At 43.2% G+C, this 27364-nt stretch overlaps 2 protein-coding genes across 2 annotated transcripts in view; one reads left to right on the forward strand and one right to left on the reverse strand.

Annotated features, from left to right (window-relative positions):
• Positions 1-27364, forward strand: part of LOC145523659 (maltase-glucoamylase-like) — a 340029-nt gene that overhangs the window by 130178 nt on the left and 182487 nt on the right. The window lies entirely within an intron of this gene.
• Positions 9343-10350, reverse strand: TAS2R38 (taste 2 receptor member 38). The gene has a single exon (XM_081531104.1). The coding sequence runs from the start codon at positions 10348-10350 to the stop codon at positions 9343-9345; it is 1008 nt and encodes a 335-aa protein (XP_081387230.1).

Here is a 27364-nt window from a genome sequence, read left to right on the forward strand (position 1 = left end):
GTATAAATAATAATTCCAAGTAGCTAGCTATATTTACTTGTGGTATTGATTGAAAACTTCATGCAGCCAATGAATTTATTAAAATGTCACCGTTGATGTCTACAACATCAAAAAACGATCTGTGTACTAAGAAAAACTTTGATGTTTTTCTGTAGAAAGATCCAGTTAGTAAGCATGACTAGGGATATATTCTGTGATGGTATGTGTTAAAGTCAGACTTGTTACTTAATTCAAACCACTGTGGCAACATTTCACAATGGCACAGAACTGAGCCTGCTCACCACATCATTTGTCAGGAAACACACTGTGCTAAAATATTCATGGATGTAGTGATTAAAGCTGTGTGCCAGACACACTAGAAAGGTCTAGAACTACACAAAACCAGGGTTTTGCATGAGTTCAAGCTATTCATAACACAATAGTCCACTGTACTCCATGCATCTACTAAGCACATTGAAAATTAAACAAAGAAACACATACACTGAGATTTAAAATATACCATATTTTATTGACTCAGAGAAGCACGTTGCTTTCCACATGACATTTCTGGATTTAAGATGTATCGTAGTCAATGATAAGAAAGCATTGCTTAATTTGTAGCTTTGAATTTTTTTTCCTTAGTGGTGTTTAAAATAAGTATGTATCCTAAAACTGATGCCATTTTACATTCTGTGAAATATGATAAGAAAATACCACAAATTTAAGCCATTAAAGTTTTTAACTTTGATAAAATAGATAAATCATGACACAACACATTGAAATTGACTCAAGAGAAGAAAACCTGAAGTGTCTTTGCTAACAGATGGTCTTAAGATTTTGGAAAATTGTTAATCATAAACTGCAAGAAAATGTTTTTTAAATGTAGTAATTTCTGTGTTAAGATTGAAACTGAAATCATTTTTGAGGAACACAATTCCTTCACTTTAAAAAACTTTTGAATTGACCAGATACACAGTTGTAAAGGTAAGACCTACAAATTTTGTGGTTTTAGCTGGTGCAAACAGTGAATTAACTGCATTAGAGGTATACATTAAGCCACAAATTTCATCGTTTTGTTTGGTGATGGATATTGTGTGTAATTCTGCCAAAGATAAGTCTCAGAGATGTTTATCCCTCCTTTTGAGGGGAGAAGCACATCTTTCCTTTACCTATTTTTATAGTGTTGTGGTTTACAAACCAGCAGTTTACAAACTCAAAAACCTGTAGGTTCTTGACAGTGAATATAATATGTGAAGTTAACCAAGCATAAGACAAACACTTGCCAGAACTATCTGAAACTTTTAATTTTTACCCAGCTGAATACACAATACAAATACATGATACTGGTGATGATATTTTAAATCCATTGAAAAAATACAAATTGAATGTTAAAATATTTAATTGCTATATCTTTGGAATGAAAAACATAATACTTTTTCTTTTGTGGATTGCGTTTTCAGGTTAACATTATGCATTGAGATGTAAAGTACCGAATTTATCCTTGAATCCTTTTAACTAGGAGTCATATTTCACTGCATTCTGCTTCATACATGGAAAATAGTTCTTTCGAAGTATAGATTCTTCTAAATATGAATAGAACATTTGTTCAGTAATTTTGAAATTGGAGAACATATAATGAAAATGAATTTTTTATAGCCTTAGAATTTTATTTCATGTCATTTGTTTCATTTCTGATAACTACTTTTGGCAGAGAAAATGAAGCTAGATTATTTAGTGCTAAATGAGTTTTCCCAAATCAGACTTTTTGTAGGACAGAGTAAATCTAATTACAGTGATGTGCCTCCATGTGAATGCCTCAGCAAAGACGTATTCAGGATACTTAGATGACATGTAATGTCAAGTTTTTGATGCATTCCTTTAAAAACTATTGTGTTGGCCAACAAGTTCATTCCGATTTTTCCATAACCTCTTGCAGGAAAACCCAAATGAAGTTTTTGACCAACCCAGTATATCATGTCATATTTCAGATGTACAAAAAAGATAAAGAATAATGTATTAAACAGCTATCTCCTAATCCAAGAAATGAAACATTACATTGAATGTTTGAACTCGTTTGTACTACTCACCAATCACATACTCCTCTTCCATTTATGGGTTAGGTACTACTCATTGTATCATAGGTCTTTTAGTGGCAAGTGAAAGGACTTCACACTAGTTTAGGCAAAAGTGGTATGTATTGGCTCATGACATATGTCAAAGGATCGCACAATGAAACCAAAGCAAAGCAAGGATATATCTGAACCTCTGAAACATCAAGAAGCAGATAAACTAAGTCTTGCCATATCCACCTCTTGTCTCTACTCACCTTCTCTTATGATAGGAAATATAGCAGGAATCATAGCCATGAGAAGCTGCTGTATTTCATGTCTTACAAATTTTTCTTGGATCAAATTAGAAAAATCCCAAAGGTAGACATTGATGAGTCTATCAAACGATGAAGACTCATCAAATATGGTTAGGTGCAGAATCATGGTAAACAGTCTAAATGGAGCGTGAGGAGCAGTTATCCCAAGATGGAGGTGGTTGTTCTCAGAAGAAGGAAGGGGCTGGAAAGGCGCGCACACACACACACACACACACACACACACACGCACACCCCTGGCCTATTCCAACCATCCTCATTACCTCTTGCCCACTTGCTGCTTCCAGAACTTTATGGCCTCCAACCTTGCCAACATTTTCCATCTACCTTTATAATCCCATTTAAAATTTACGTTTTTCCAAACTGGCTTCTCCTCGGATGACCATGTGTCTATTTCTAGTTCTGTCCTCTATCTGAATTTTAGTTCTTCATTTCCAAGACTCTGCTGGTGTTTCCAAGTAGGTGATATGATGTCAATTCAGTTGCAATAAGTTCCAAACCACACTTACCATTTTCCACAAACTCAATCCAACTTCCTTTCTCAACTTCTTTATTTTTGTTAGTCATTATATCATATTACAACATACTCAGACACTGAAAGCCTCTTTGATGCTTCCTTTTTGGTCAAATACCATATCAAGACCCGAGTCAATGATGTTTTTTGAAAGGTCTGTTACACCTTTTTCACCTCTCCATTCCTACCACCCCCATCCTCGTCTAAATCTTTCAGTGCAGTTGGATTGCAAATGGCCTGAAACCTTCACCTTTCTAATCTTCACCTTTCAACCTTCACTCTTCTAATCAGTATTAGAAAATGCTATCAGACAAAACTTTATAAAATCACCATTATGATCATGTCACTTCCCTATTTAAGTTTCCATTATAATCATTAGCTGGAGAAGGAAATGGCAACCCAGTCCCATGTTCTTGCCTGGAGAATTCCATGGACGGAGGAGCTTGGCAGGCTACAGTCCATAGGGTCACAAAAAGTCGGACACGACTGAGCAACTAACACATAACCATTAACAAGAACAAACCTCAGCTCTTGAGCTTAGCTCTACAACCTGGCCTTGACCTACCTGTACCCTAATCATTAGGGAAATGCAAGTCAAAACCAAAATGAGATATCAACTCACACATATTAGAATGGCTGTGATTAAAACAATAAGTGATAACAATATCTAATGAAGATATGAAGAAAAAGATCCTTTGCACTATGTTGATGGGAATGCAAATTAGCATAGCCATTATGGAAAACAGTGTGAACGTTCCTTGAAAAGTTAAAAATAGGACTCTTTCATTGTTGTTGTCGTCTAGTCACTTAGTCGTGTCTGACTTCTGCGATTCCATCGACTGTAGCCCGCCAGGCTCCTCTATCCATGGGACTTTCCAGGCAAGAATACTGGAGTGGGTTGCTATTTCCTTCTCCAGGGGATCTTCCCAATCCAGGGATAGAGCCCACCTCTCCTGCATTGACTGGTGGATTCTTTACCACTGAGCTACCTGGAAAGTCCCACAGGACTCTCATATGATCCAGCGATCCTACTTCTGGGTGTATATTGTGAAGGAAATGAAATTAGTATCTCAGACAGATGTGGGCACTCCTATGCTCATTGCAGCATTATTAACCACAGCCAAAATGTGAAAACAGCCTAAACGTTCATTGACAAATGAATGCATAAGGAAGATGGGTATGTGTGTATACACATACTTGTGTGTGTGTGTGTGTGTGTGTGTGTGTGTATATATAATATTCAGCTGTGAGAAAGAATAAAATCTTGCCATTTGCCATTCATAACAGCATAGATGAAACTTAGGGACATTCAGTTCAGTTCAGTTCAGTAGCTCAGTCATGTCTGATTCTTTGCGATCCCATGGACTGCGGCACGCCAGGACTCCCTGTCCATCACCAATATCCAGAGTTTACTCAAACTCACATCTGTTGTGTTGGTGATGCCATCCAACTATCTCATCCTCTGTCGTCCCCTTCTCCTCCTGCCTTCAATCTTTCCCAGCATTAGGGTCTTTACAAAAGAGTCAGTTCTTCACATCAGTTGGCCAAAATATTGGAGTTTCAGCTTCACCATCAGTCCTTGCAATGAATATTCAGGACTGATTTCCTTTAGGATGGACTGGTTGAATCCCCTTGCAGTCCAAGGGAACTTTTAAGAGTCTTCTCCAACACGATAGTTCAAAAGCATCAATTCTTCGTCACTCAGCTTTCTTTATAGTCCAACTCTCACATCCATACATGACTACTGGATAAACCATAGCTTTGACTAAACGGACCTTTGAGGGCAAAGTAATATCTCTGCTTTTTAATAAGCTGTCTAGATTGGTCATAACTTTTCTTCCAAGAAGCAAGTGTCCTTTAATTTCATGGCTGTAATCACCATCTGCAGTGATTTTGGAGCCCCCCAAAATAAAGTCTGCCACTGTTTCCACTGTTTTTCCATCTATTTGCCATGAAGTGATGGGACTAGGTGCCATGATCTTAGTTTTCTGAATGTTGAGTTTTAAGCCAAATTTGTCACTCTCCTCTTTCACTTTCATCAAGAGGCTCTTTAGTTACTCTTCACTTTCTGCCATAGGATGGTGTCATCTGCATATCTGAGTTTATTGATATTTCTCCCAGCAATCTTGATTCCAGCTTGTGCTTCATCAGTCCAGTATTTCTCATGATGTATTCTGCATATAAGTTAAACAAGCAGGGTGACAATATACAGCCTTGATGTACTCCTTTCCCGATTTGGAACCAGTCTGTTGTTCCACACCCAGTTCTAACTGTTGCTTCTTGACCTGCATACAGATTTCCCAGGAGGCAGGTCAGGTGATCTGGTATTCCCATCTCTTTCAGAAATTTCCACAGTTTGTTGTGATCCACACAGTCAAAAGCTTTGGCATAATCAATAAAGCAGATGTTTTTCTGGAACTCGCTTGCTTTTGTGATGATCCAGCGGATGTTGGCAATTTGATCTCTGGTTCCTCTGCCTTTTCTAAATCCAGCTTGAACATCTGGAAGTTCATGGTTCATGTACTGCTGAAGCCTAGCTTGGAGAATTTTGAGTATTACTTTGCTAGCGTGTGATATGAGTGCAATTGTGCAGTAGTTTGAGCATTCTTTGGCATTGCCTTTCTTTGGGATTGGAATGAAAATTGACCTTTTCCAGTCCTGTGGCCACTGCTGAGTTTTCCAAATTTGCTTGCATATTGAGTGTAGCACTTTCAGAGCATCATCTTTTAGGGTTTGAAATAGCTCAACTGGAATTCCATCACCTCCACTAGCTTTGTTTGTAGTGATGCTTCCTAAGGCCCACTTGACTTTGCATTCCAGGATATCTGGCTCTAGGTGAGTGATCACACCATCGTGATCACCTGGGTCTTGAAGATATTTTTTGTATAGTTCTTCTGTGTATTCTTGCCATCTCTTCTTAACATCTTCTGCTTCTGTTAGGTCCATACCATTTCTGTCCTTTATTGTGCCCATCTTTGGTATCTCTAATTTTCTTGGAGAGATCTCTAGTCTTTCTCATTGTGTTGTTTTCCGCTACTTCTTTGCATTGATCACTGAGGAAGGCTTTCTTATCTCTCCTTGCTATTCTTTGGAACTCTGCATTCAAATGGGTATATCTTTCCTTTTCTCCTTTGCCTTTAGCTTCTCTTATTTTCTTAGCTATTTGTAAGGCCTCCTCAGACAACCATTTTGCCTTTTTGCATTTATGAAATAAGCCAGACAGAGAAAAGCAAATACTAGTTGTCAGGCAAATGCAAATTAAAACCACAGTGAGATACCATTCACCTCCACTAGGATGGCCCAAATTAAAAAAGACTGACAATACCAAATATTGGTGAAATGTAGAACAACTCTCCTGCACTGTTGATGGGAACCTGAAATGCTAGATTCACTCTGGCAAATTCTTTAGCAGTGTCTTGTAAAGATAAATGCATATCAACATTATGACACAGTAATTCCACTCCTAGAAATTTATCTAAGAGAAATGAAAACTGCGGTCACCAAAAGGTGGATTCAAGAATGTTTATTCATAATAGTTCCACAGTGTAAACAATGCAAGTGATCATCAAAAGTAGATAAACAAGTTATAACTCACATACTATTAAGGATGAATCTCAAAGGCATTATGTAGGGCGAAAGTAGCAAAACAAGAGTCCAAACCACATGATTCCATATAAGAACAGACAAAACTCATCCATGGGAAGAAATAAACTGTGAAGAAATTAGTACAGTGGTTGCCCATGGTAGGTGGAGATTTATTGGAAGAGGAATACTGGAACTTTCTGTGCTGATGGAAATATTATATATTTGAGGTATTGGTTACATGAATATATATACACATAAGTAGACACATATTTATCAAGCCTCAGCAAATTTTACATTTAATACCTGTGCATATTGCTGTGTATGAATTTTGCCTAAAAATGAAATAAGTCTGCAAATAATTATAGAACTCTTGTTATTTCGCTTCTGCAGTGTTACAGGATAGAAATTCTGAAACCACCTTTTCTGTGTTCTACACATACACCAATGGGCAAATACATTGAACATAAATGGAACATATTTCTCATGGTTAAAGGCATTATGAATATATAAAAGAGGAAGACTAAAGTGAACCCTATATTTTTGGATTGGAATTGTGGGGAGGAGAGGAGAGAGAAATGGGGCAAATGAAAAAAATGAGTACATCTGGATAAAGGGTATATGGAAATTCTTGCAACTTTAAGTATAAGATTATGTCAAAATATAATGCTAAAAAAGCTGTGGAGAGCAGTAAGATGTAATGGAGATCTGTCTAGAGAGAGTTTATGCAAAACAAGAGGAAGAAAAATAAGAAAGGATGTCCTTTATTGTTCTCTTTCATAGTCCTCCAAGTCCTCCAGGGGAAGGTGGAATTAAAAGGTCACAGTACAGTTCAGTTGAAGGATCACATTGTCCTGCTCAATAATAAGAGCGATTGGAACAGGGTGTCTCAATATTGGTTGTACCCTGGTCACCCTGAGGTCCTTAAAAAAGTGTTGCCTGGGTTCTACCTCCAGAGATTTGATTTAATCAGCGTAGTGTGTGGCCTAGCCATTGAGATTTTGTAAGCTCCCTTAATGTGCAGCCAAGAGTGGGGACCACTGTCTTTGAGAGAAACCTAGGGCTTCCCTGGTAGCTCAGCTGGTAAAGAATCCGCCTGCAATGCCGGAGACCTGGGTTCAATCCCTGGGTTGGGAAGATCCCCTGGAGAAGGGAAAGGCTACCCACTCCAGTATTCTGGGCTGGAGAATACCGTGGACTGTATAGTCCATGGGGTTGCAAAGAGTCGGACATGATTAGGTGACTTTCACACACAGGATAACTTTGGTTATCTATTTTACACATGGTAGTGTATACAAGTCAGACCTACTCTCCCAGTTTGTCCCATCCTCTCCTTTCCCCACTGTGTTCATTCACATGCTTGTTCTCTACATCTGTGTTTATATTCCTGCCCTGGAAATAGGTGCATCTGTACCATTTTCTAGATTCCACATATATGCGTTAATATTTGATATTTGTTTTTCTCTTTCTAACTTACTTTACTCTGTATGACAGACGCTAGGTCCACCCACATCGCTACGAATGACCCAATCTCATTCCTTTTCATGGCTGAGTAATAGTCCATTGTATACCTGTGCCACATCTCCTTTATCTGTTTATCTGTTGTTGGACATTTAGGTTGTTTCCATGCCTTGGCTATTGTGAATAGTGCTGCAGTGAACATTGGCGTACATGTGTCTTTTGAATTATGATTTTCTCAGGGTATATGCCAGTAGTGGGATAGTCGAAGACCAGATGGCTTCACAGGCAGATTTTATCGAACATTTAGAGAAGGGCTGGACTATGCTTTGAAGCCTGTAAAGATCTATTGCCTGGGATACCTGTCTTTCTACTGAGCCATTTAGGATCTGATTTGAGGAAAGACTTCCTGGCTAGGCTCCTGTGCAGGCAGACAGAGAATGCTGGTCTCCACAAACATGCTTTTCAGGGAGACTATTTTGACAGGGTCCCCAACTAGACTGACCAATGCTTGGTACTGACCTCAAGTGGAATAGAGCCAGAAGGCACATGCAGGCTTTGCATCCAGGGCACCCAGCTGACCAAGTATCTTCCTTTTTATCTCTCAGTATAAAGCAGGTTGAATATACATTTCTGAATCAGTGCACTTTCAGACAAAATGACCCATCCTCTGGTTCCTGTAGGAGCTTTGATGTAGTACCTCTTGAAACGGAAGTGATGACATCACTGTTCTTCCATGTTTGTCTTTTCATATTTTATGTTTCCATGAAAATTGTGGAGTTTGAGGAGGATAATATCATTGCCAAGGTAGTGAATATGTTCAAATATTATACTTGCATCTATTTTAAGAAATAGCCAGCATGTGAAAAGCCAACCATGCTCCCTTGGGATTTAGATGTCATTTCATCAGAAGTGATTTCTCATGGTGTGAGTCATACCAAGCACTAGTAAGCTATAATATGCAGAACATTTACACTGAGTACTTTGCTTCTCTATTTTGTTCATTTTTAAAGGTTTCCCTGGTGGCTCTGACAGTAAAGAATCTGCCTGCAATGCAGGAGACCTGGGTTTTATCCCTGGGTTAGGAAGATCCCCTGGAGAAGGGAATGGCTACCCGCTCTAGTATTCTTGCCTGGAGAACTCCATGGACAGAGGAGCCTGGCAGGCTACAGTCCATGGGACTGCAAACAGTTGGTCATGACAGAGCGACTAACACCACTTTCTGTCAAGAAAAATCTAGGCAATCAATGCCATTCTACTTGCCTATGCCATGTATAGAGCTTTCATTGTTTTGTTTTACTGTGGATGGCCCCACTGATGTAGAGAGACTTGGGGTTATATTTTATAGAAGAAATTGGAGTGGGTTTCTGAAGGCTTTATGAACAATCAGAGGCATAGCCACACAGGGCCCATTTCCTGTCCGCTCTCAACACAGATCTGGCATCCTGGGATCTGCCTTGTGGTCCACCCTTACCTTGAGGCTGCTCTGAGCCCAAAGCAGAATGGTGTCCGCAGCCCTCCTCAGCTTGGCATTACCTGAGATCAGGATGACTGCATGTCCTGAGGGACAGGCTGCCATTATCCCTATGCAGACCATCACCCCGACCTTGCTGTGCCACAGCATCAGCAATGGCATCGAGAATAAGGCAGCGCAGAGTGACAGCACATACAGACAGAAGAAAGAGACGAGAGACCTGAGTGCCCGGGTGTGAGCCTCCAGGCTGGGGTCCCGAGAGCCCCTGGTTTTGGCCCTCATCATCCTCATGTGCCTCCCCAGGGAGAATACCAGCACTCCAGAGGAAATCAGGAAAAGCAAGAAAGAAGGTATGGACACCAGGCTGCAGAAGAGGAAGGAATGAAAGAAACTGAGTTTTGCAGTGTTCAAATTGAGTTCAGTACTGTTATTCGTGAGTAGCCTAGTTACAGCTGAGAAATGAGATCCACTAAAAAAGTCCCATAAGTAGAGAAGAGTGCAGACACAGGAGAGAACCACAGCACCCAGAAGCATCTGGGGGATCTTTCTGGAGATCCAGCTTGCTGCACGGAGCAGGAAGGCGTGAGAAAAACGGGCAATCTTGGAACAGTAGAGGAGACTAAGGCACGTGGCGAGCCAGAGGCCAGCTTGGTTGACGATCATCCAGAGTACAATGATGGTCTGGTAGCTGAAGTTCAGTGGGTCCTTTATCCGCTGGAAATGAGTCAGCTGGATGGCCTTCAGAAAGAGCAACCCGTGCAGGAGAAGCCGGGTGAGGCTGAGACTCAACAGGACAAGATCACAGTGGCTCAGTGGCTGCCTCCTCACCAGGTCCCAGAAATTCACCAAGAAAATGAAGACATTGACCAGGATCCCTACTGCAAACTCCAGGACTGAAAAGAACAGAAATGCATTCCTGACTTCGGAGGGCACCAATACGATGTGAGTCAGAGTCACCATGATGCCTCTTCTGACTTGGCTAATCTAAGACTCATGTACCGCCCAGGAGAGAAAGTATGTTTGTGTGCTAAGTCAGGACCTTCCTTTACAAGGCATCAACTCTTGGTCCAGAGTTATCCCAAGGTGAGTGCATAAAAAGTTCAGACAGTAAAGTTAGAGGGAAAGTACTTCTTTAGAATATCCCTTGGATACACACAGATGCTCATCGTGAGAGCAGAAGAATGATGGTTCTGTCTCTTGGGTGATGCAGAAGCTTTGAATAAACCCAGGTATTCTGTAATAACAGCCTTCCCACGGCATGACATCAGGGATGCAAACAAGATAGGATCTTGACTTCACAAGCCCAGTTTTGCATGTCCATCTGGGCGCCCATGAGTGGAGAAGAGAGTAGAATTTGTTTATGGGTTTTCAGTAAACTGACAGCAGGCAAAGTATATATTCTCTGTGAACTGAGGTTTGAAATAGTGCCTCTTTCCATTTGCATGCCTTCCATCACCCCTGAGGGTGACTCTGATGATAGACTGTGTGTTTAATATGGACAAGTGCATGCATGATTCCTCTGCTGTTTGTCTAGTATGACTGCCGTTGCCAAAGACTTCATTCAGCCATCATCATTACGCCAGGTACCATGCTTGGCAAGAGGAGTGTTAACATGAACAAGGCAGCATCTTACTATGAAGAGAGGGGGAAGGGGGAATATCTGACCTGGATCATTGCAGAAGTCTTACAGCTGCTCTCTCTGCTTCCCACCCCTACTCCCACACCACACTTTCTACAAAGCAGCAATCGTGTTCCTGTTAGCATGTACCTAAGGGGTAGGATTGGGGGCAGGAGGAGAAGGGGACGACAGAGGATGAGATGGTTGGATGGCATCACCGACTCAATGGACATGGGTTTGGGTAGACTCTGGGAGTTGGTGATGGACAGAGAGGCCTGGCGTGCTGCAATTCATGGGGTCGCAAAGAGTTGGACACGACTGAGCCACCGAACTGAACTGAACCGAAGATCATGTCATTGCTCTGTTGAAACCTTTAGGGCCCCCGTCTTCCTCATCATATCAGCTGAGTTTTCACAGTGACCTAGCGGTCCTGGGCACATAATCAGGACCTCCGTCCCTTCTCAGATGTCCTCATCTGAAGGGTGCTCAGTGTTGACAGTGTGGGCTCTGGAACCAAGCTCTTTCAGGTTAAGGCCCAGCTCTGCTTCGTCCTCTCTGTGCAAACTTGGCAAATGACTGAACCCTCTTCATTTATGTCATATGAAACAGAGATGACGATCAAACTAACACCTATCTCAGAGGGGTTACCTGAATTGATGCATGGAACATGCTTGAGATTGTGGTTAATGGCAACCCACTCCAATATTCTTGCCTGGAGAATCCCATGGACAGAGGAGCTGGTGGGCTACAGTCCAGGGGGTCGCAAAGAGTCAGACATGACTGAGTGACTGACACTTGGCCCATGAAGTCCAGTCAATCAGTGCTAGTTATAGAGCCATCATAGGATCCAGCTATTCCTCTTCTGGGTATTTATCCAAAGGAAATGAGAGAGGATATCGAAGATATATCCACATTCCCATGTTCATTGTGGCATTATTCACAAGAGCCAAGATATGGCAGCAACCCAAGTGTCCGTTAATGGATGAATGGATGCAATGAATCTTAGTCAGGCATGAGAGAAGGAAATCCCGTGATGTGGGACAACGTGGATGGACCCTGAGGACACTGTGCTAAGGGAAATAAGCCAGGCAGAGAAGGACAAATAGTGCATGGTATCACTTATACTGTATATGAGAAAAAGAGTTAAACTAATAGAAACGGAGTGAAAAAGTGATCTCCAGTGGTTGGAGAAATAAGGAGAGGTTGGTGAAAAGGTACAAACTTAAAGCTAATGCAGGCGGGTGTGTGTGTGCTATGTCACTTCAGTTGTGCCCGACTCTTCGCGACCCCATGGACCATAGCCCACCATGTTCCTCCTGGGATTCTCCAGGTAAGAATACTGGACTGGGTTGCTGTGCCCTCTTCCAGGGGATCTTTCAGACCTAGAGATCCAACCCATCCATGCCTCTTATATCTCCTGCATTGGCAGGCAGGTTCTTTACCACTAGTGCCACCTGGAAAGCCCCCAACTTAAAGCTAGAAGGTGAATAAAGTCTGAGAATCTGATGTGTAACATATCATATATAATGCTGAATTGTATAAATAAAATTTGTTTAGAGAGTAGAACTTATATGTTCTCATCAAATATATATTTCACATGTAAGTGAAAACATACAGCATTTGTCTTTCTCTGACTTATTTTTGCTAAGTGAAATACCCTCCAGGTCCATCTATATTGTTGCATATGACAAAATTTCATTCTTTTTTATGGCTGAGTAGTATTTGTATATATACCACATCTTCTTTATCCACTCATGTGTGATGTGCACTTAGGTTGCTTCTATAGCTTGGCTATTGCAAGAAAGTATGTACATTTTTGAGAACAAAGTGAGCTTCCTGTTTGAACATCACTGAGCTGAGATTCCTCAGTCCCTGCAAACTTCTTCTCCCTCACGTAATTGATTATCTAGATGCAAAGCAAAGGGGTGAATGGGGAGACATGACAGAGAAGTAAGTACTGTGAGATCTGGGGAAAGTGAGCCAAAGGCAACAGTGACTGTGAGGAAATGGCGGTTTAAATGAGCATATCCCTCTGGGAGAAAGAGCATTTTAATTTAGAGAGGAAAGCACAGCTACATGGCTTGCGATAACAGGGTTAACTGAAAGAAGCAATGTAATGTTAGTGGGACAGATGGCTGGGGTGGTGGTGTTCTCAAACAGGGCCATGGTGATGAAGGAGGACATGGCCACCAGCAAGAGCCCTGGTGGGAAGGAGACCTGTGCTCTGATGGGAGGGAGGAGGCCAGCGGATGCCTTGTAGCAGGAGGTGAGACTGGAGGGGCTGGGCTCCTCACCAAGACCGGTTCCCTTCTCTTTTGTGTAAATTATAATATAGAGTGATCCATGAATGGCTTCTCATCTGGCACCTGCCCCCATTCCTACTTGGGGACTGGCGAGGTTTTTACCCTGTGGGTAGGCAGTTATGGAGGGTTGTTTGAGACCAGTGGGGAAGACCAGGTAACTGGCTCTCAGGAAGCATGGTGCCTGAGGATGAGTCCATAACTGAACCAGATCACTGTCGTTTTTCCAAGTTCAAGCTAGCTTGGGATCCAGAATCTTCCCATCGTTACTCAACAGCTGCCACTAGGTGGCACCAGACCACTGTGAGGTCTGGAATTCCTGGCCTCCTTGGGATAGCTCAGTTGGTAAAGAACCTGTTTGCAACGCCAGAGAACCTGGTTCGATTCCTGGATCTGGAAGATCCGCTGGAGACGGGATAGACTACCCACTCCAGTCTTCTTGGGCTGCCGTTGCGGCTCAGCTGGTAAAGAATCCGCCTGCAATGCAGGAGACCTGGGTTCGATCCCTGGGTTGGGAAGATCCCCTGGAGAAGGGAAAGTCTTACCCACCTCAGTATTCTGGCCTTGAGTATTCCATGGATTGTATAGTCCATGGGGTCACAAAGAGTTGGACACGACTGAGCGACTTTCACTTCACTTCCCTTCACTTTGCGCAAGCTCACCCCAGCCATTGATTTAATCTTGCCACCCTGTGACCTTGTATGTTACAGAATTGAAATCTTAAGACTTCATCTTGTATCACTCTGTAGTAGGCTGAATTGTGAAGAGTGTGGTGATGCTTCCATTTTACTGATGACAAAGTGGGGTTTCAGAAAGTTTAGTGAAGTAACTGGGCCAAGGTAACTAAATTACTAAGTGAGGAGTTAGGATGCTGATGCTTTAAATGGGATTTAGCCAAGAGTCCTGGGAATTCCTATGTCCAGCTCTGGCAATCATCCCTATCACATGAGAGGAGCAGCAGGGAAGTTGGGTGTAAGGTGCATTACTTTATTAAAAGCTAGACCTGCATCTGAGAGCTCCCAAGAAAGAGCTCTGATACTAGTTGGTTTGGAGCAGGCAATAGACCTAGGCAGAGTCCACGCATCTAACTTGCCATTCTGTTCAATAGTGGTTGTTGTTCAGCCGCTAAGTCCTGTCTGACTCTTTGCGACCCCACGGACTGCAGCACACCCGGCTCCCCTGTCCTTCACCCTCTCCCAGGGTTTGCTCAGATTTATGTCCATTGAGTCAATAGTGGTAGTTGTTGCTAACTGCCAGCACACTATTAGTTCTTTCCTTTTCATTGCCGACATATTATCAGGCATGTCAATATTAACTAAAAATAAACTGCATTTGCCATCTTTCAGTTAGAGTGTCCAGTGAAACGCAGGAAGAAGACATTGGGTGGGAAAACCCCCTAGAAAGCCCTTGCTTCCTTTTCTTCTGTCTGGGCCTGAACTTGGATGTTATGGTTGGAGCGCCAGGCAGGAGGGAAAAGCCAAGAGAATCTCAACCCTGCAGTTTTATAAGTTCTTGGAACCCACTAGCAACTACTCTGCTTCCTCTGGAACAGTGAAAGTGAGAAAGGTCATCGCTTTCTGTCTTTAAGTCACAATGCTTAGGCCTCTGTGACCGGAAGCCGAACGCAGTGACTCACCGAAGACTTGCCTGTGAGAAGGGCTCTGAGTCCATTTGCCCATCCGAGCATGTGAAGCCAGGAAGTGGGCTGAGGAAAGGGCAGCCTGCCCCGTGTCTAGGTTCACTTATGAAGAGGCAGAAAACAGAAAGCAAGAGAAGAAATGAAATGGAGCCTCTGCTCCCTGCATTTAAAGCAGCAGTTCCTAATATTTTTGGCGCCAGATACTGGTTTTGTGGAAGACGATTTTTCCATGGATGATGTGGGGTGGGGGGGACGGTTTCGGGATGATTCAAGTGCATCATGTTCATTGTGCTTCTTTGAGACTCTAATACTGTCACTGATCTGACACGAGGCCGAGCTCAGGCGGTAATGAGAAGGATGGGGAGCAGCTGCACATAAAGATGAAGCTTTGCCCGTCCACCTGCTGCTCACCTCCTCTGGGCAGCCCAGTCCCTAGCGGGCCACTGATCCATGGCCTGGGGGTTAGGGACCCCTGATTCAAAGCATGTTCTGTCCACTTTGAACTGACAGAGGGAGGAGGGCAGAGAGGTAGCCGGGGAGACGAATTTAAAGATGGTCTCACTCAGCTCTTATTTCTGTTTCTCGATCTTTCAACTTTGCTCCTGCTACTGACCGATCCTGCTACAGATTCTCTGTGTGTTCCATTCAGAACAAGAACGTGAGTGGTTTGGTGCTCGCACAGCAGGCGGAGTCTGGAGATGCCAGTCAGCTGGAGGACTGGCTCTCTTGGGTTCATGCCCAGCCCAGGTTCAAGCAGCATAGGGGCCAGCATGGAACCTTGTGATTAGGGTCACACTTAGGTCACTTTCCCCAGCAGGGAGCTCAGGGTAGGGTTCCTCTAGAAGGTGCTTGGACCCCTCCTTGAGCTTTGCCTTGTCCACTAATATGAGTGATGCAAGAGGAGGTTTTAAGTTAACGCTGATAGAACCGTGAGACCTTGGCTGACTGTCCGTCCTGTTCTGTTTCACTCTAGTGGAAATAGGAAGAGACCATGGAGCATCAGTGTTCACGCAGACGCTGCGAGGGTTCACTGTCCAGCAGAGATGGGGGGAGATGGTGTGACCTGGTGATCTCCAGAGAGGGGGACAGAGAGGGAGTTTGGGGGAGGGAGGAGGAGCCAGGCAAGAGGGTACCAGGGACAGCCAGAGCCTGAATGTTGCTCAGAGACATTGTCGGTGCCTTGAAGACACTCCCTCTACCATTCTTTTCAGTTTCTCCTGGGGTGGGGACCTGGGGGAAGCAGATTTATGAGGGGCTCATCACAGAGGAAAATTTCTGTAAGCTTAGTGTTCAGGGTCGAAAAAAATTCATGCATGCCGTTAATTTATACGGCCATATTTTTCATAATTCCCAACTATTGATTCAAATTGCTGATTCTTCTCCAAGGACCTTTTAAAAAAATTATTTATTTTATTTTTGGCTGTGCCGGGTCTTCGTTGCTGGGTGCAGGCTTTCTCTAGTTGCGACGAGAGGGGGCTACTCGCTAGTTGTGGCCTGTAGACTTCTCATTGTGGTGGCTTCTGTTACTGCAGAGCACACGTTCTAGAGTTCACAGGCTTCAGTAGTTGCAGCTCATGGGCTCGGTAGCTGCAGCTTGGGGGCTCTAGAGAGCAGGCTCAGTAGTTGGGCACATGGGCTTTGTTGCCCTGAGGCATGTGGACTCTTCCCCAACCAGGAATTAAGCCTGTGTCCCCTGCATTGGCAGATGGATTCTTAACCACTGGACCAGCAGGGAAATTCTCCAAGGACTTTTGACTAAAGTCAGTTTCCCAAGGTATGTACCTCTCAGTGGGTCACCATGTAGCCCTAGGTTACATGTATCCTGAACTAAAAAAGACACTTCTATGGGGAGGCCAAATAATTCAGAGGCATCTTGTGAGGATTTGAAGGGCATACAATTGCAAGTGGTTGTAGAAGTCAACAAAGTACTGACAATATTCTACTGGTAGATTGAACTTGAGTGGTTAGAGACTTTTGGTGAAGGTATTTACACTGGACAAAGGGAGACCAATCTGTAAGAGCAGGGCCAGCAGAAATTGTTTAATTGCTGGGTATAGAAACTCATAGAGCATGGCTTCAGGAAAGGATGATGATGGTGATGGTGGTGTTGATGGTGATGGTGATGGTGGTGATGGTGGGGGTATGATGATGGTGGTGTTAATGATGATGGTGATGGTGGTGTTGATGGTGATGGTGGTGATGATGGTGATGGTGGGGGTGTGATGATGGTGATGGCGATGGTGGTGATGATGGTGGTGGTGGTGATGGTGGGGGTATGATGATGGTGGTGTTAATGATGTGATGGTGGTGGTGACGATGGTGTTGGTGGGGGTATGATGATGGTGGTGATGATGGTGGTGGTGGTGATGGTGATGGTGGGGGTGTGATGATGGTGATGGCGATGGTGGTGATGATGGCGGTGGTGGTGATGGTGGGGGTATGATGATGGTGGTGTTAATGATGTGATGGTGGTGGTGACGATGGTGTTGGTGGGGGTATGATGATGGTGGTGATGATGGTGGTGGTAGTGATGGTGGGGGTATGATGATGGTGGTGTTAATGATGTGATGGTGGTGGTGACGATGGTGTTGGTGGGGGTATGATGATGGTGGTGATGATGGCGGTGGTGGTGATGGTGGTGATGGTGAAGGTAGGATGATGGGGGCGGTGGTGATGGTGATGATGGTGGTGGTGGTGGTGATGGAGGTGATGGCTTAGTAGTAGAAGCAGTAGTGGTAGTAATATAGAAGTATTATTTTGGTGAAGAAGCAGGAGAGGAGAATCACATGAAATTCTTTTGAGCATTGTTCCTCACAGAAATAGGGAAAATACTGGCAGCTTGTCTCTTTACTTTTTCTTCTTTGGGGTTGAATAATCTCTTACTTCTGCAACTTTCTATGTGTCTATTCTATTCTCTTTTGGGAAAACAGGCATTTTCAATAAAACTTTAATTTCTGCCTCTCAGTAACATGTGAGTATGATTCAGACTCTAGGTCTCAAATCCTAATTTCTGGGAGAGAGCACCCCATTGGAACAGATTGGATCATCTGTCCAGTGCTGGTCCAGTCAGCTGGGACCAGTGAGTCAGGGCTGTGTGAGGGTCCCTTACAGGAGTTTGTCGGTATACCTCACATGTGGGGGAGGAGGGACATGGAGGAAATGGTAGAAATCTCTAGGACAAGATTTGAACTGAAGAGACGTAGCTGTCTATGAGGGGAGGATGGTAGAATTTGCTAACAGAAGGGATCTGAGGTTTCCTCTTTGGGACACGTGGTGGAGAGTGAACTTTGAATTTGTTGAATGAATGAGCAAATATTTAATCTGAAAAAGCAATTTCTGGATTTACTGCCTTCAGACTCTGTGAACATTGGATTACTAGATTAAAAGTAAGTTAGCACAGGTTCAACTTGAGCCACTCTTTGAATGACCTTTAGCAAGTCATTTTCCTTAATTTGTTTCCTCATTATACATGGGGTTTAAAAATAATCTTGCCTTATCTCTTTGTGGTGATCAGAGAGATAATACAGATTAAAGTGCTCTGAAAACTGCAAGATGTTATACAAATATAAAGTTTTATTATGAACATGTGAATACTAAGTAATATCCCTAATAACTCTCTCGTTGGACTCATGCTGGTATTTGAACATGCTCCTGTCCATGGGGGTGAGAGGTAGATAAGGATGAAAGGCCATGTAAAAACTGCTGAATAATAGGTATTTCACAAGAGGAGGAAATGCTGTAATGCCCAGTTTGCTTTATTCTCATCTTCCTTTGAACATTTCTAGGTGGGCAAATTACTTTCACTCTAAGCAACTTCTTCATTGCCTCTGATGTGAAGAGCTTATTTTGGGAGCAAAAGAAGGGTAAACAACAAGGTTGCAATAAAAAGAGGCATGCAAGAATACTGGAGTGGGTAGCCATTCCCTTCTCCAGGGGATTTTCCCAATCCAAGGATCAAAACTGCATTTCCTGCATTGCAGGTGGATTTTTTTTACCATCTGAGCCACCAGGGACGCCCTAAAAAGAGGTATGATTTATATAGTTTTGTAGGCTATGGAGACTGTGAGAGATGCTTTGTGACATGAAGGTGTGGAGATGGCATGTGCTTGGGTAGGGGGGTGGGGGAGAGATGGGGGAAGAGGGAGTGTTAAGGAACCATGGAGAAGTCGTGGGCTCAGCTGGTGTCTCTCCTGTAGCTTGTGGTTCAGTGCGGGAGGCACTGATGCTCTGCACTTGTCTGTCGGTGGTCCATGGAGGGAAGAGACCACTTCCTCCATCCCACACTAGTGAGGCTGTTTCTGGGGGTGGATGAACTGAAGGAATAGTTGTTAACAGAATTTAAGCTAATGGTTCCACTTGCTGAGTGTTCTTTGATGTTAAGACAAGCTGGGGAGGGACTGGGGAAACCCCGACCCTGGATATCAGGTTACCTACTATCTCAGCTTAGGCTCAAAGTAATATATGTCATGCCTATTATTACCTCCAATTCACAGAGAGGGCAATTGACCTTCAGAACATTGGAATGATTACCCAAGGTCTGTGGCACATGGAAGAGAAACCAATATTCAAACCGCGGCTTGTTTGATTCCAAACCGCGTGCTCTTTCTATGACATCAGCTGAAGACTTAACATGGAAACAGTGTCCAAGAGATGGTTTAACTTTATTTCAATGTTAAATCCATCTGTTTCAAGTTAATTAGCTTATTTATGCATACTTTCAGGATCATCTAACCCACCCATAGTCCACTGCAGGTAAAATCCAGACAGATGAGTATCTTAGTTTTTATAAGGATTTTATCCTGAGAGGGGAGACTCCATTGTCATGTTCAATGCTTGGAGAAGGGAAAACACACATTGGTCCCTTCTCTGCTCAGAGGTCATTACAGGCTCCTTGCTTGGGTCGGGCTTTGATGGAGACTCTGAGGGACCTCAACCAGCAGGGACTTGATGGGAGGCTAGCTGTTCTCTGAGCATTTTGGGGTATGCTCACCTATAAAACAGAATACCAGTTTTGAACGTACTGTGACATTAGCTGTTCAGAAAAGGGGAACCAACAATGTTAATTGAGCATTTAGAGAAAATTTCAGACCAAGTAGATTTTAAGCTTAGCTTTGCAAGAGGAGAGGGGTTTTCGCAGAAGACAGAGGACAAGAGGGTGTCGACCCAGCCCTGGAGGAGGGCTGCCCTCAGGCAATGATGCAGAAGCAGCCATAAGCTAAGTTGACTGGTGCCTAGTGAAAATATACTGGATTAGTGGAGTCAAAATGACAAAGAGGGCCTTAAAGAGAGAGAGGTTTGAGATTCATCATGAGGAACAGACCATGCCTATTTTGTTTGGAGTATAAAGTTTGGAAAAGGTTGCAAAGGGGGAGATGGGTCTTCTTGCTCAAGACTGACTGTGATCCACCGGCTCTTTGGTTTTCAGGGAATGCCCATGGAGGATCTCATGGTAGCAGAGTTCCATACTTTTGGGCCACTCCAATGGACATGCAGTTTACACAGGTCCCAGCGTTCCCTGTGAATATGACTTGTTCTGTTTGGAGGTGTGGGAAGAAGCAACATTCTCAGTAAAGACTCACAGAGACAGATAATGCTGCACATTGAATCCTAGGCAGAGAAATCCTAGGCTCAGAAATCTGTTTCATGTTAACGGCAGCCTGGGCAGTGTCTTGTCTGCGGTGGGTCCCTGTTGCTGGTGGGAGTCTTCTTGCTGACAGAACCTCCGTGATGCGGTGGCTCTAGTGTACTTTTACAATATTGTCCCTGACTTTCCCACAACTGTCTTCCCCTGTCTTTTTGCTAAAGTTTCTAAAGCAGGTCTCATTCTTCTAACCTCTGAGCCTTATTGATTCCTTAGCCCCCAGTCTCTTTCAATCTCTCCTTCCCTTCCCACTCCCATCTATCTTGTCCTTTGGTTTCTTTCCTGTCCCTCCCGGTTGGGGTTGTTCTTTCCCCAGTGGCATTTTTCAGTGCTCGCTTGTCCTTTGTAGCAGAGCCATTTAACTTCTTACCTGTTCCTGGCTGTGAGGTTATGGAGGCCTCATTCACATTCATATTCCAGTGCAGGCTTGATGAGACTGCCTGCGTCTGCAAACTGATTTGACTTCCTCTTAGTTACACAACCTGTGGGCAGTTGCTCTTTGTGCCTCAGGTTTCCCCACTTTAAAACTGGGGTAATCAGCCCTTCCCAGGTGGTTCAGTGGTTAAGAGTCGGTGCTTCCACTGCAGGGGGCGTGGGCTCGATTCCTGGTTGGGGAACTAAGATCCCGTATACTGTGTGGCTTGACCAAAAAAAAAGAAAGATAAAATAAAACAGGTGACAACAGTCACTGCCTCATAGTGAAGTTATGAGGAGAAATTGAAATCTTGCCTGTCAATCATTTAATGTAATGTATGAGTTGTAATAAGTGTTCCAAAAATGTTGCTGTCATTGCTCTTCTGATAGATCCTCAGTTATAACACACATACAATAACTACGTGTGATTGCAGCCGTAAAATTAAAAGATGCTTGCTCTTTGGAAGGAAAGCTATGACAAACCTAAACGGTGTATTAAAAAGCAGAGAGATCACTTTGTGGACAAAGGTCCATGTAGTCAAACCATGATTTTTCCAGTAGTCATGTACGGATGTAAGGGTTGGACCATAAAGAAGGCTGAGAACTGAAGAATTCATGCTTTCAAATTGAGGTGCTGAAGACTCTTGAGAGACCCTTAGATAGCAAAGAGATCAAACCAGTCAATCCTAAAGGAAATCAACCCTGAATATTCATTGCAAGGACTAAAGCTGAAGCTCCAATACTTCGGCCACCTGATGCCTAGAGCTGACTCATTGGAAAAGACCCTAATGCTGGGAAAGATTGAGGGCAGGAGAAGGGGGCAACAGAGGATGAGATGGTTGGGTAGAATTACCAACTCAATAAACATGAGTTTGCACAAACTTTGAGGGACGGTGAAGGACAGGGAAGCCTGGTGTGCTGTAGTCCATGTGGTCACAAAGAATTGGACACAACTTAGCAACTGAACAACTTCAATCAAAATCCTGAAACTGGAGCCTATTATACAGAGTGAAGTAAGTCAGGAAGAAAAACACCAATACAGTATATTAATGCATATATGTGGAATTTAGAAAGATGGTAACGATGACCCAAATGCGAGACAGCAAAAGAGACACAGATGTAAAGAACAGATTTTTGGATTCTGTGGGAGAAGGCGAGGGTGGGATGATTTGAGAGAATAGCATTGAAACATGTATGTTTCCATATGTGAAACAGATCACCAGTCCAGGTTCGATGCACGAGACAGGGTGCTCGGGGCTGGTGCACTGGGATGACCCTGAGGGATGGGGTGGGGAGGGAGGTGGGAGGGGGGTTCAGGATGGGGAACACATGTACACCCGTGGCTGATTCATGTCAATGTATGGCAAAACCACTACAATATTGTAAAGTAATTAGCCCCCAATTAAAATAAATAAATTGAAAAAAATCTTGATTTAGGAGGGAAGGAGATATTGGCATATTTAAGGCACCTGCGGTTGGGAGTCCAGGGTCTGGGCTCTAGTCACAGCTGTGACAGATGCACAGTAATCATAATAATTGTACCTGACACCGTTGATTATGTAACACCAAGTCTTTTACTTGTGTTATAGTGTTTAATCTTTATAATTTGACTGGGTGTGGGTGTGTGCATTCTCAGTGTGTCTGACTATTTGTGACCCCATGGACCTGCCAGGCTTCTCTGTCCGTGGAATTTTCCAGGCAAGAATGACCAGAGTGGGTTGCCATTTCCTCCTCCAGGGGATCTTCCCCACCCCAGGACTGAACCCTCATCTCTTACGTCTCCTGCACTGGCAGGCAGATTCTTTGCCACTAGTGCCACTTTTATCTTCATTTAAGTTAAGAAAACTGAGACTTACTTGGCTGTATTTCCCCAGCCAGTAAACAGACCTGGGCTTTGAATTCAGATCAGTCTCCTCGCTTGTAAAATGAGGGAGCTCTGTGTGATGATCTCTAACGTGCTTTAGGGTTAATACTAAACAGACCACATGGGCTCTGATGCAGAGTTAACAAGCATCCATCTGGCAGTTCAGACCCTCGCTGTTCTTGGGTCCTTGTGAATACTGATGAGATAATGTCAACAAAAGACCGCAGTACCCAGCAGGCCTCCAGGCACCGTAGTTTTCCTTTCCTTCCTCTTCTAGTTCTAAATTCTTTAACTTTGTGGTACCAAACAAACAGCCTAGATGGGGGATTTCCGGTACCTGGTCTGCAGGTTTTACTGGTTCCCATCATTTCCACTGGTTGATGAAATGAGAAAAATGACAAGAGAGTAAACTTTTCAAAATGATAAATTCATTCCATTTTTAATAGTCTGTGTCCACAATGAAATAATGATAATAGACATTGACTTTTGTCTAATTTTTCTAGGTGATATACAGTTTATAAATTTAGGTCCCTTGGCCTGAATTTTTCCTGAATTTTCTCTTATCTGGAAAAGCAAATGACCAGGCATTAACCATAGTTGAGCTGAGTTTTTAATATGATCTGTCATTAAAAAAAAAAAAGTTAAAAAATTTTTCCATTAGGTCACAGATTGAGACTTTTATAAATTTGAAATAAAAATAAATGGCCAGAAGAATTAAATTAAAAACCGTATATATATATATATATAAAACAAACACAAGCTCCATTTTTTATTATTAGGTTTAGGAAACAGAAATTTCTCTGACAAGTGGCAATAAAAGTTTGTAAATACCTATCCTCAGTTTTGATACTTATTTCCTTGGGACTGGCAATAACGGGTTCATGGATCATTGGCATCACTGGGGCTTCCCTGATGGCTCAGACAGTAAAGAATCCACCTGAAATACAGGAGATCTGAGTTTGATCCCTAGGTCAAGAAGATCCCCTTTGGCTACCCACTCCAGTATTCTTGCTTGGAAAATTACATGGACACAAGAGCCTCACAGGCTACAGTCCATGGGGTCACAAAGAATTGGACACGACTGAGTGACTGATACTTTCACTTCACTTTATTGTAGTATAGTTGATTTACACTGTTGTGTTTCTGCTGTACAACAAAGTGAATCAGTTATACATATACATATACCCATTCTTTTTTAGATTCTATTCCCATATAAGTCATTATAGAGTATTGAGTAGAGTTCCCTCTGCTATACAGTAGGTCCTTATTAGTTACCAATTTCACATATGGTAGTGTGTATATGTCAACCCTAATCTGCCTATTTATGAGCTTGGTAACAGAGCAAGACTGACTCAAAGTGTAGATGACAAAATAACATATCTTATCTGTCCCGCTTTGAGGGAGGGTCTGTCTAGCAATAGAGTTCTTAACCTGGGGTTCTTGCATTTAGTTCAGAAAGTAGGTGAATTGTAAGGGGAAAATATTTATGCTTTTTTCTTTGCTGAAATACTGACATTTAATCTGTCAAAGTATAAAGTCAAGCCACGAATCACAGTTGTGTGAGCAGTATCGAAGACTTTGGTTCCAAGAGAGGTCATGGTTACTTTTATATCATATGTTGAAGATAATCTCAAACTATTGTCTACACTGTTTTGAAACTGCAGTAGCTGCTAGGTTTGTTAGTTAATATATCCTTAAAGAAGCACTTTGACTGTGTGGATCACAACAAACTGTGGAAAACTCTTAAAGAGATGGGGATGCCAGACCACCCGACCTGTCTCCTGAGAAATCTGTATGCAGGTCAAGAAGCAACAGTTAGAACTGGACATGAAACAACAGACTGGTTCCAAACGGGGAAGGAGTACGTCAAGGCTGTATATTGTCACCCTGCTTATTAACTTATATGCAGAGTACATCATGCAAAATGCCGGGCTGGATGAAGCACAAGCTAGAATCAATTTTGCCGGGAGAAATATCAATAACCTCAGATATGCAGATGACAGCACCCTTATGGCAGAGAGCAAAGAAGCACTAAAGAGACTCTTGATAAGAGTGAAAGAGGAGAGTGAAAAAGTTGGCTTAAAACTCAACATTCAGAAAACTAAGATCATGGCATCTGGTCCCATCACTTCCTGGCAAATAGATGGGGAAACAGTAAGAGATTTTATTTTTTTTAGGGTCCAAAATCACTGCAAATAGTAACTGCAGCCATGAAATTAAAAGACGCTTGCTTCTTGGAAGAAAAGCTGTGACCAACCTAGACAGCATATTAAAAAGCAGAGACGTTATTTTACCAACAAAGGTCTGTCTACTCAGAGCTATGGTTTTTCCAGTAGTCATGTATGGATGTGAGAGTTGGACTACAAAGAAAGCAGAGCGCTGAAAAATTGATGCTCTTGAACTCCAGTGTTGGAGAAGACTCTTGAGAGTCCCTTGGACTGCAAGGAGATCCAACCAGTCCATCCTAAAGGAAATCAGTCCTGAATATTCATTGGAAGGACTGATGCTGAAGCTGAAACTGCAATACTTTGGCCACCTGATGCGAAGAACTGACTCATTGGAAAAGACCTTGCTGCTGGGAAAGATTGAAGGCAGGAGGAGAAGGGGACAACAGAGGATGAGATGGTTGGATGGCATCACCGACTCAATGCACATGGGTTTGAGTGGACTCCAGGAGTTGATGATGGACAGGGAAGCATGGTGTGTTGCAGTCTGTGGGGTGGCAGAGTTGGACACGACTGAGTGACTGAAGTAAAAAAGCACATACATTATTATACTGCAATTTAAGAAGTATTTTAGTAACTGTAACTCAATGAAATTGGTTTCTTTTGTATCCTTATTTTGTACTTCTGTATTTGGTCTCATGCATTTAAAAAATGTAATCCTAAGAGAAGTCCAGAGGAAGCATAAGACGGCCAAAGTGTCTTTTTAGCCCACACACACACGCACGCGCACGCACACACACAGCTTTAAAAAGAGGTAGGAAAGGAAGAGAACTATTTTGTAAACATTTTCAGAACCATTTCCTTCAAACACTGATCAGCGAATGAGATTGGGCTCTGGGAGAGATGGAGCTCTCTGGGCTCCCGGATCATTTTGTTGTTGCTCTTTGTCATCTACACTTTGAGTCGGTCTTGCTCTGCTACCAAGCTCATGGAGCGTCACTGCTGCAGAGACATTCTGTGTTCCAGGGTTTGGGGTGGTCGCTTCTTGCCCCAACGTCCTAGGGATGTTCGCCTCAGAGGAAGACCTTGATTACTAATTAACCAGCAAATCTGAGCCTGAGAAAGAGCTGGGCGGTGATTTGCATTTGAACTCCATTAACAGCAGCACACTAACCGGTTACCAGGGCTGTGGCTGCTTTCTCTGGACTGTGCTCTGCCGGGATTACCAGCCCATCCTTCAGGGAGAGGACGCAGCCTCGGGGTGATGAGGTATGTTCCTAAACCGTGTGCTCACTGATGGCTACAGATGTGCGTGTACAAGCGTGTGTGGACTTGTGCTCCTCTCCTTCAATCAGATGCCCTTGTTAACTCGTTAAACACAAAGATAAGCATCAATAACAAAGCACAAAATTATACAAACATATTAAACAAAATTCAACTCTTTTTTCCTTGAGATGCACGTGTGTGTGTGTGTGTGTGTGTGTGTGTGTGTGGTGATGATTGATTTAATATTCAAGGTGAATTCTGATTCTTGAGATGAGGTGGGGGAAGTGAGGGGAAGGAGCTAGAATTTGGGAGTTAGATGCGGGCAATTTGGGATGTTCCTTCTTAAAGGACATGGAGCTGTGATTGAGAAGTGGTGTTTCGAGAATCCATTACAGTCAGCAACTTGAGAAATCTGTTTCTATCCCTGTGAGTTTGGTGCCTTTACTGATCAAATAAAGAATTGTTATAGGGAAGAGTCTAACGGTGTGTGTGTGTGTGTGTGTGAAGTACACACAGGGTGTGTACCTGCTTTGGTATGTCATGGGGAGTGTGAGAGATTTCCTTTGGGATCTGGAAGAAGGAAATGAAGGGAAAGACTCGACGTCTGGACTGACCGTTGCGTGTCGAAATGCATGCTTAGGTGATGGATCGTTGCTGACCCCTCTCTGACAAAATGAAGTAAGAGAGAGTCCTGTCTTCACTGGTTGTTGAGAGTCTAGCTGAACACAGTGGGCATTCCTTTTGCGATAAGCCATGGAGGTGAGAAGGAAGAGTTGCAATTGGGGAAACAGAAGGGAGACCACGATCAATCCCATGGGTCTCACTAGAAAAGGCTTCCACGGGTTTCCAATAGAGGGTCTGAATGGTGGCTTTCCTGCATGGAAGGGGTGCTCTGAACCTCTAAACTGTCTACTGCTCTTTAGCACGGTGTGGGGCAGCGTGTATGCATGGTGGGCAGGCAGGAGGAAGAGAGACGGGTCTTTGTTTTGCTGTGCTGGGAAGGACCAAATGATGCGGGGGGGCCTTCTGCTCTGTACCCCCAAATGAGCATAACACGTCACTGTTTC

Source organism: Giraffa tippelskirchi, chromosome 10 (assembly GCF_054371585.1).
Source record: "Giraffa tippelskirchi isolate mGirTip1 chromosome 10, T2T-mGirTip1v1.2.pri, whole genome shotgun sequence".
In the NCBI taxonomy this organism is placed as follows: domain Eukaryota; kingdom Metazoa; phylum Chordata; class Mammalia; order Artiodactyla; family Giraffidae; genus Giraffa; species Giraffa tippelskirchi.

Bases quoted from the DNA above. Each gene is read 5' to 3' on its own strand.
- TAS2R38 (XM_081531104.1), bottom strand. From the start codon at position 10,350: ATGGTGACTCTGACTCACATCGTATTGGTGCCCTCCGAAGTCAGGAAT.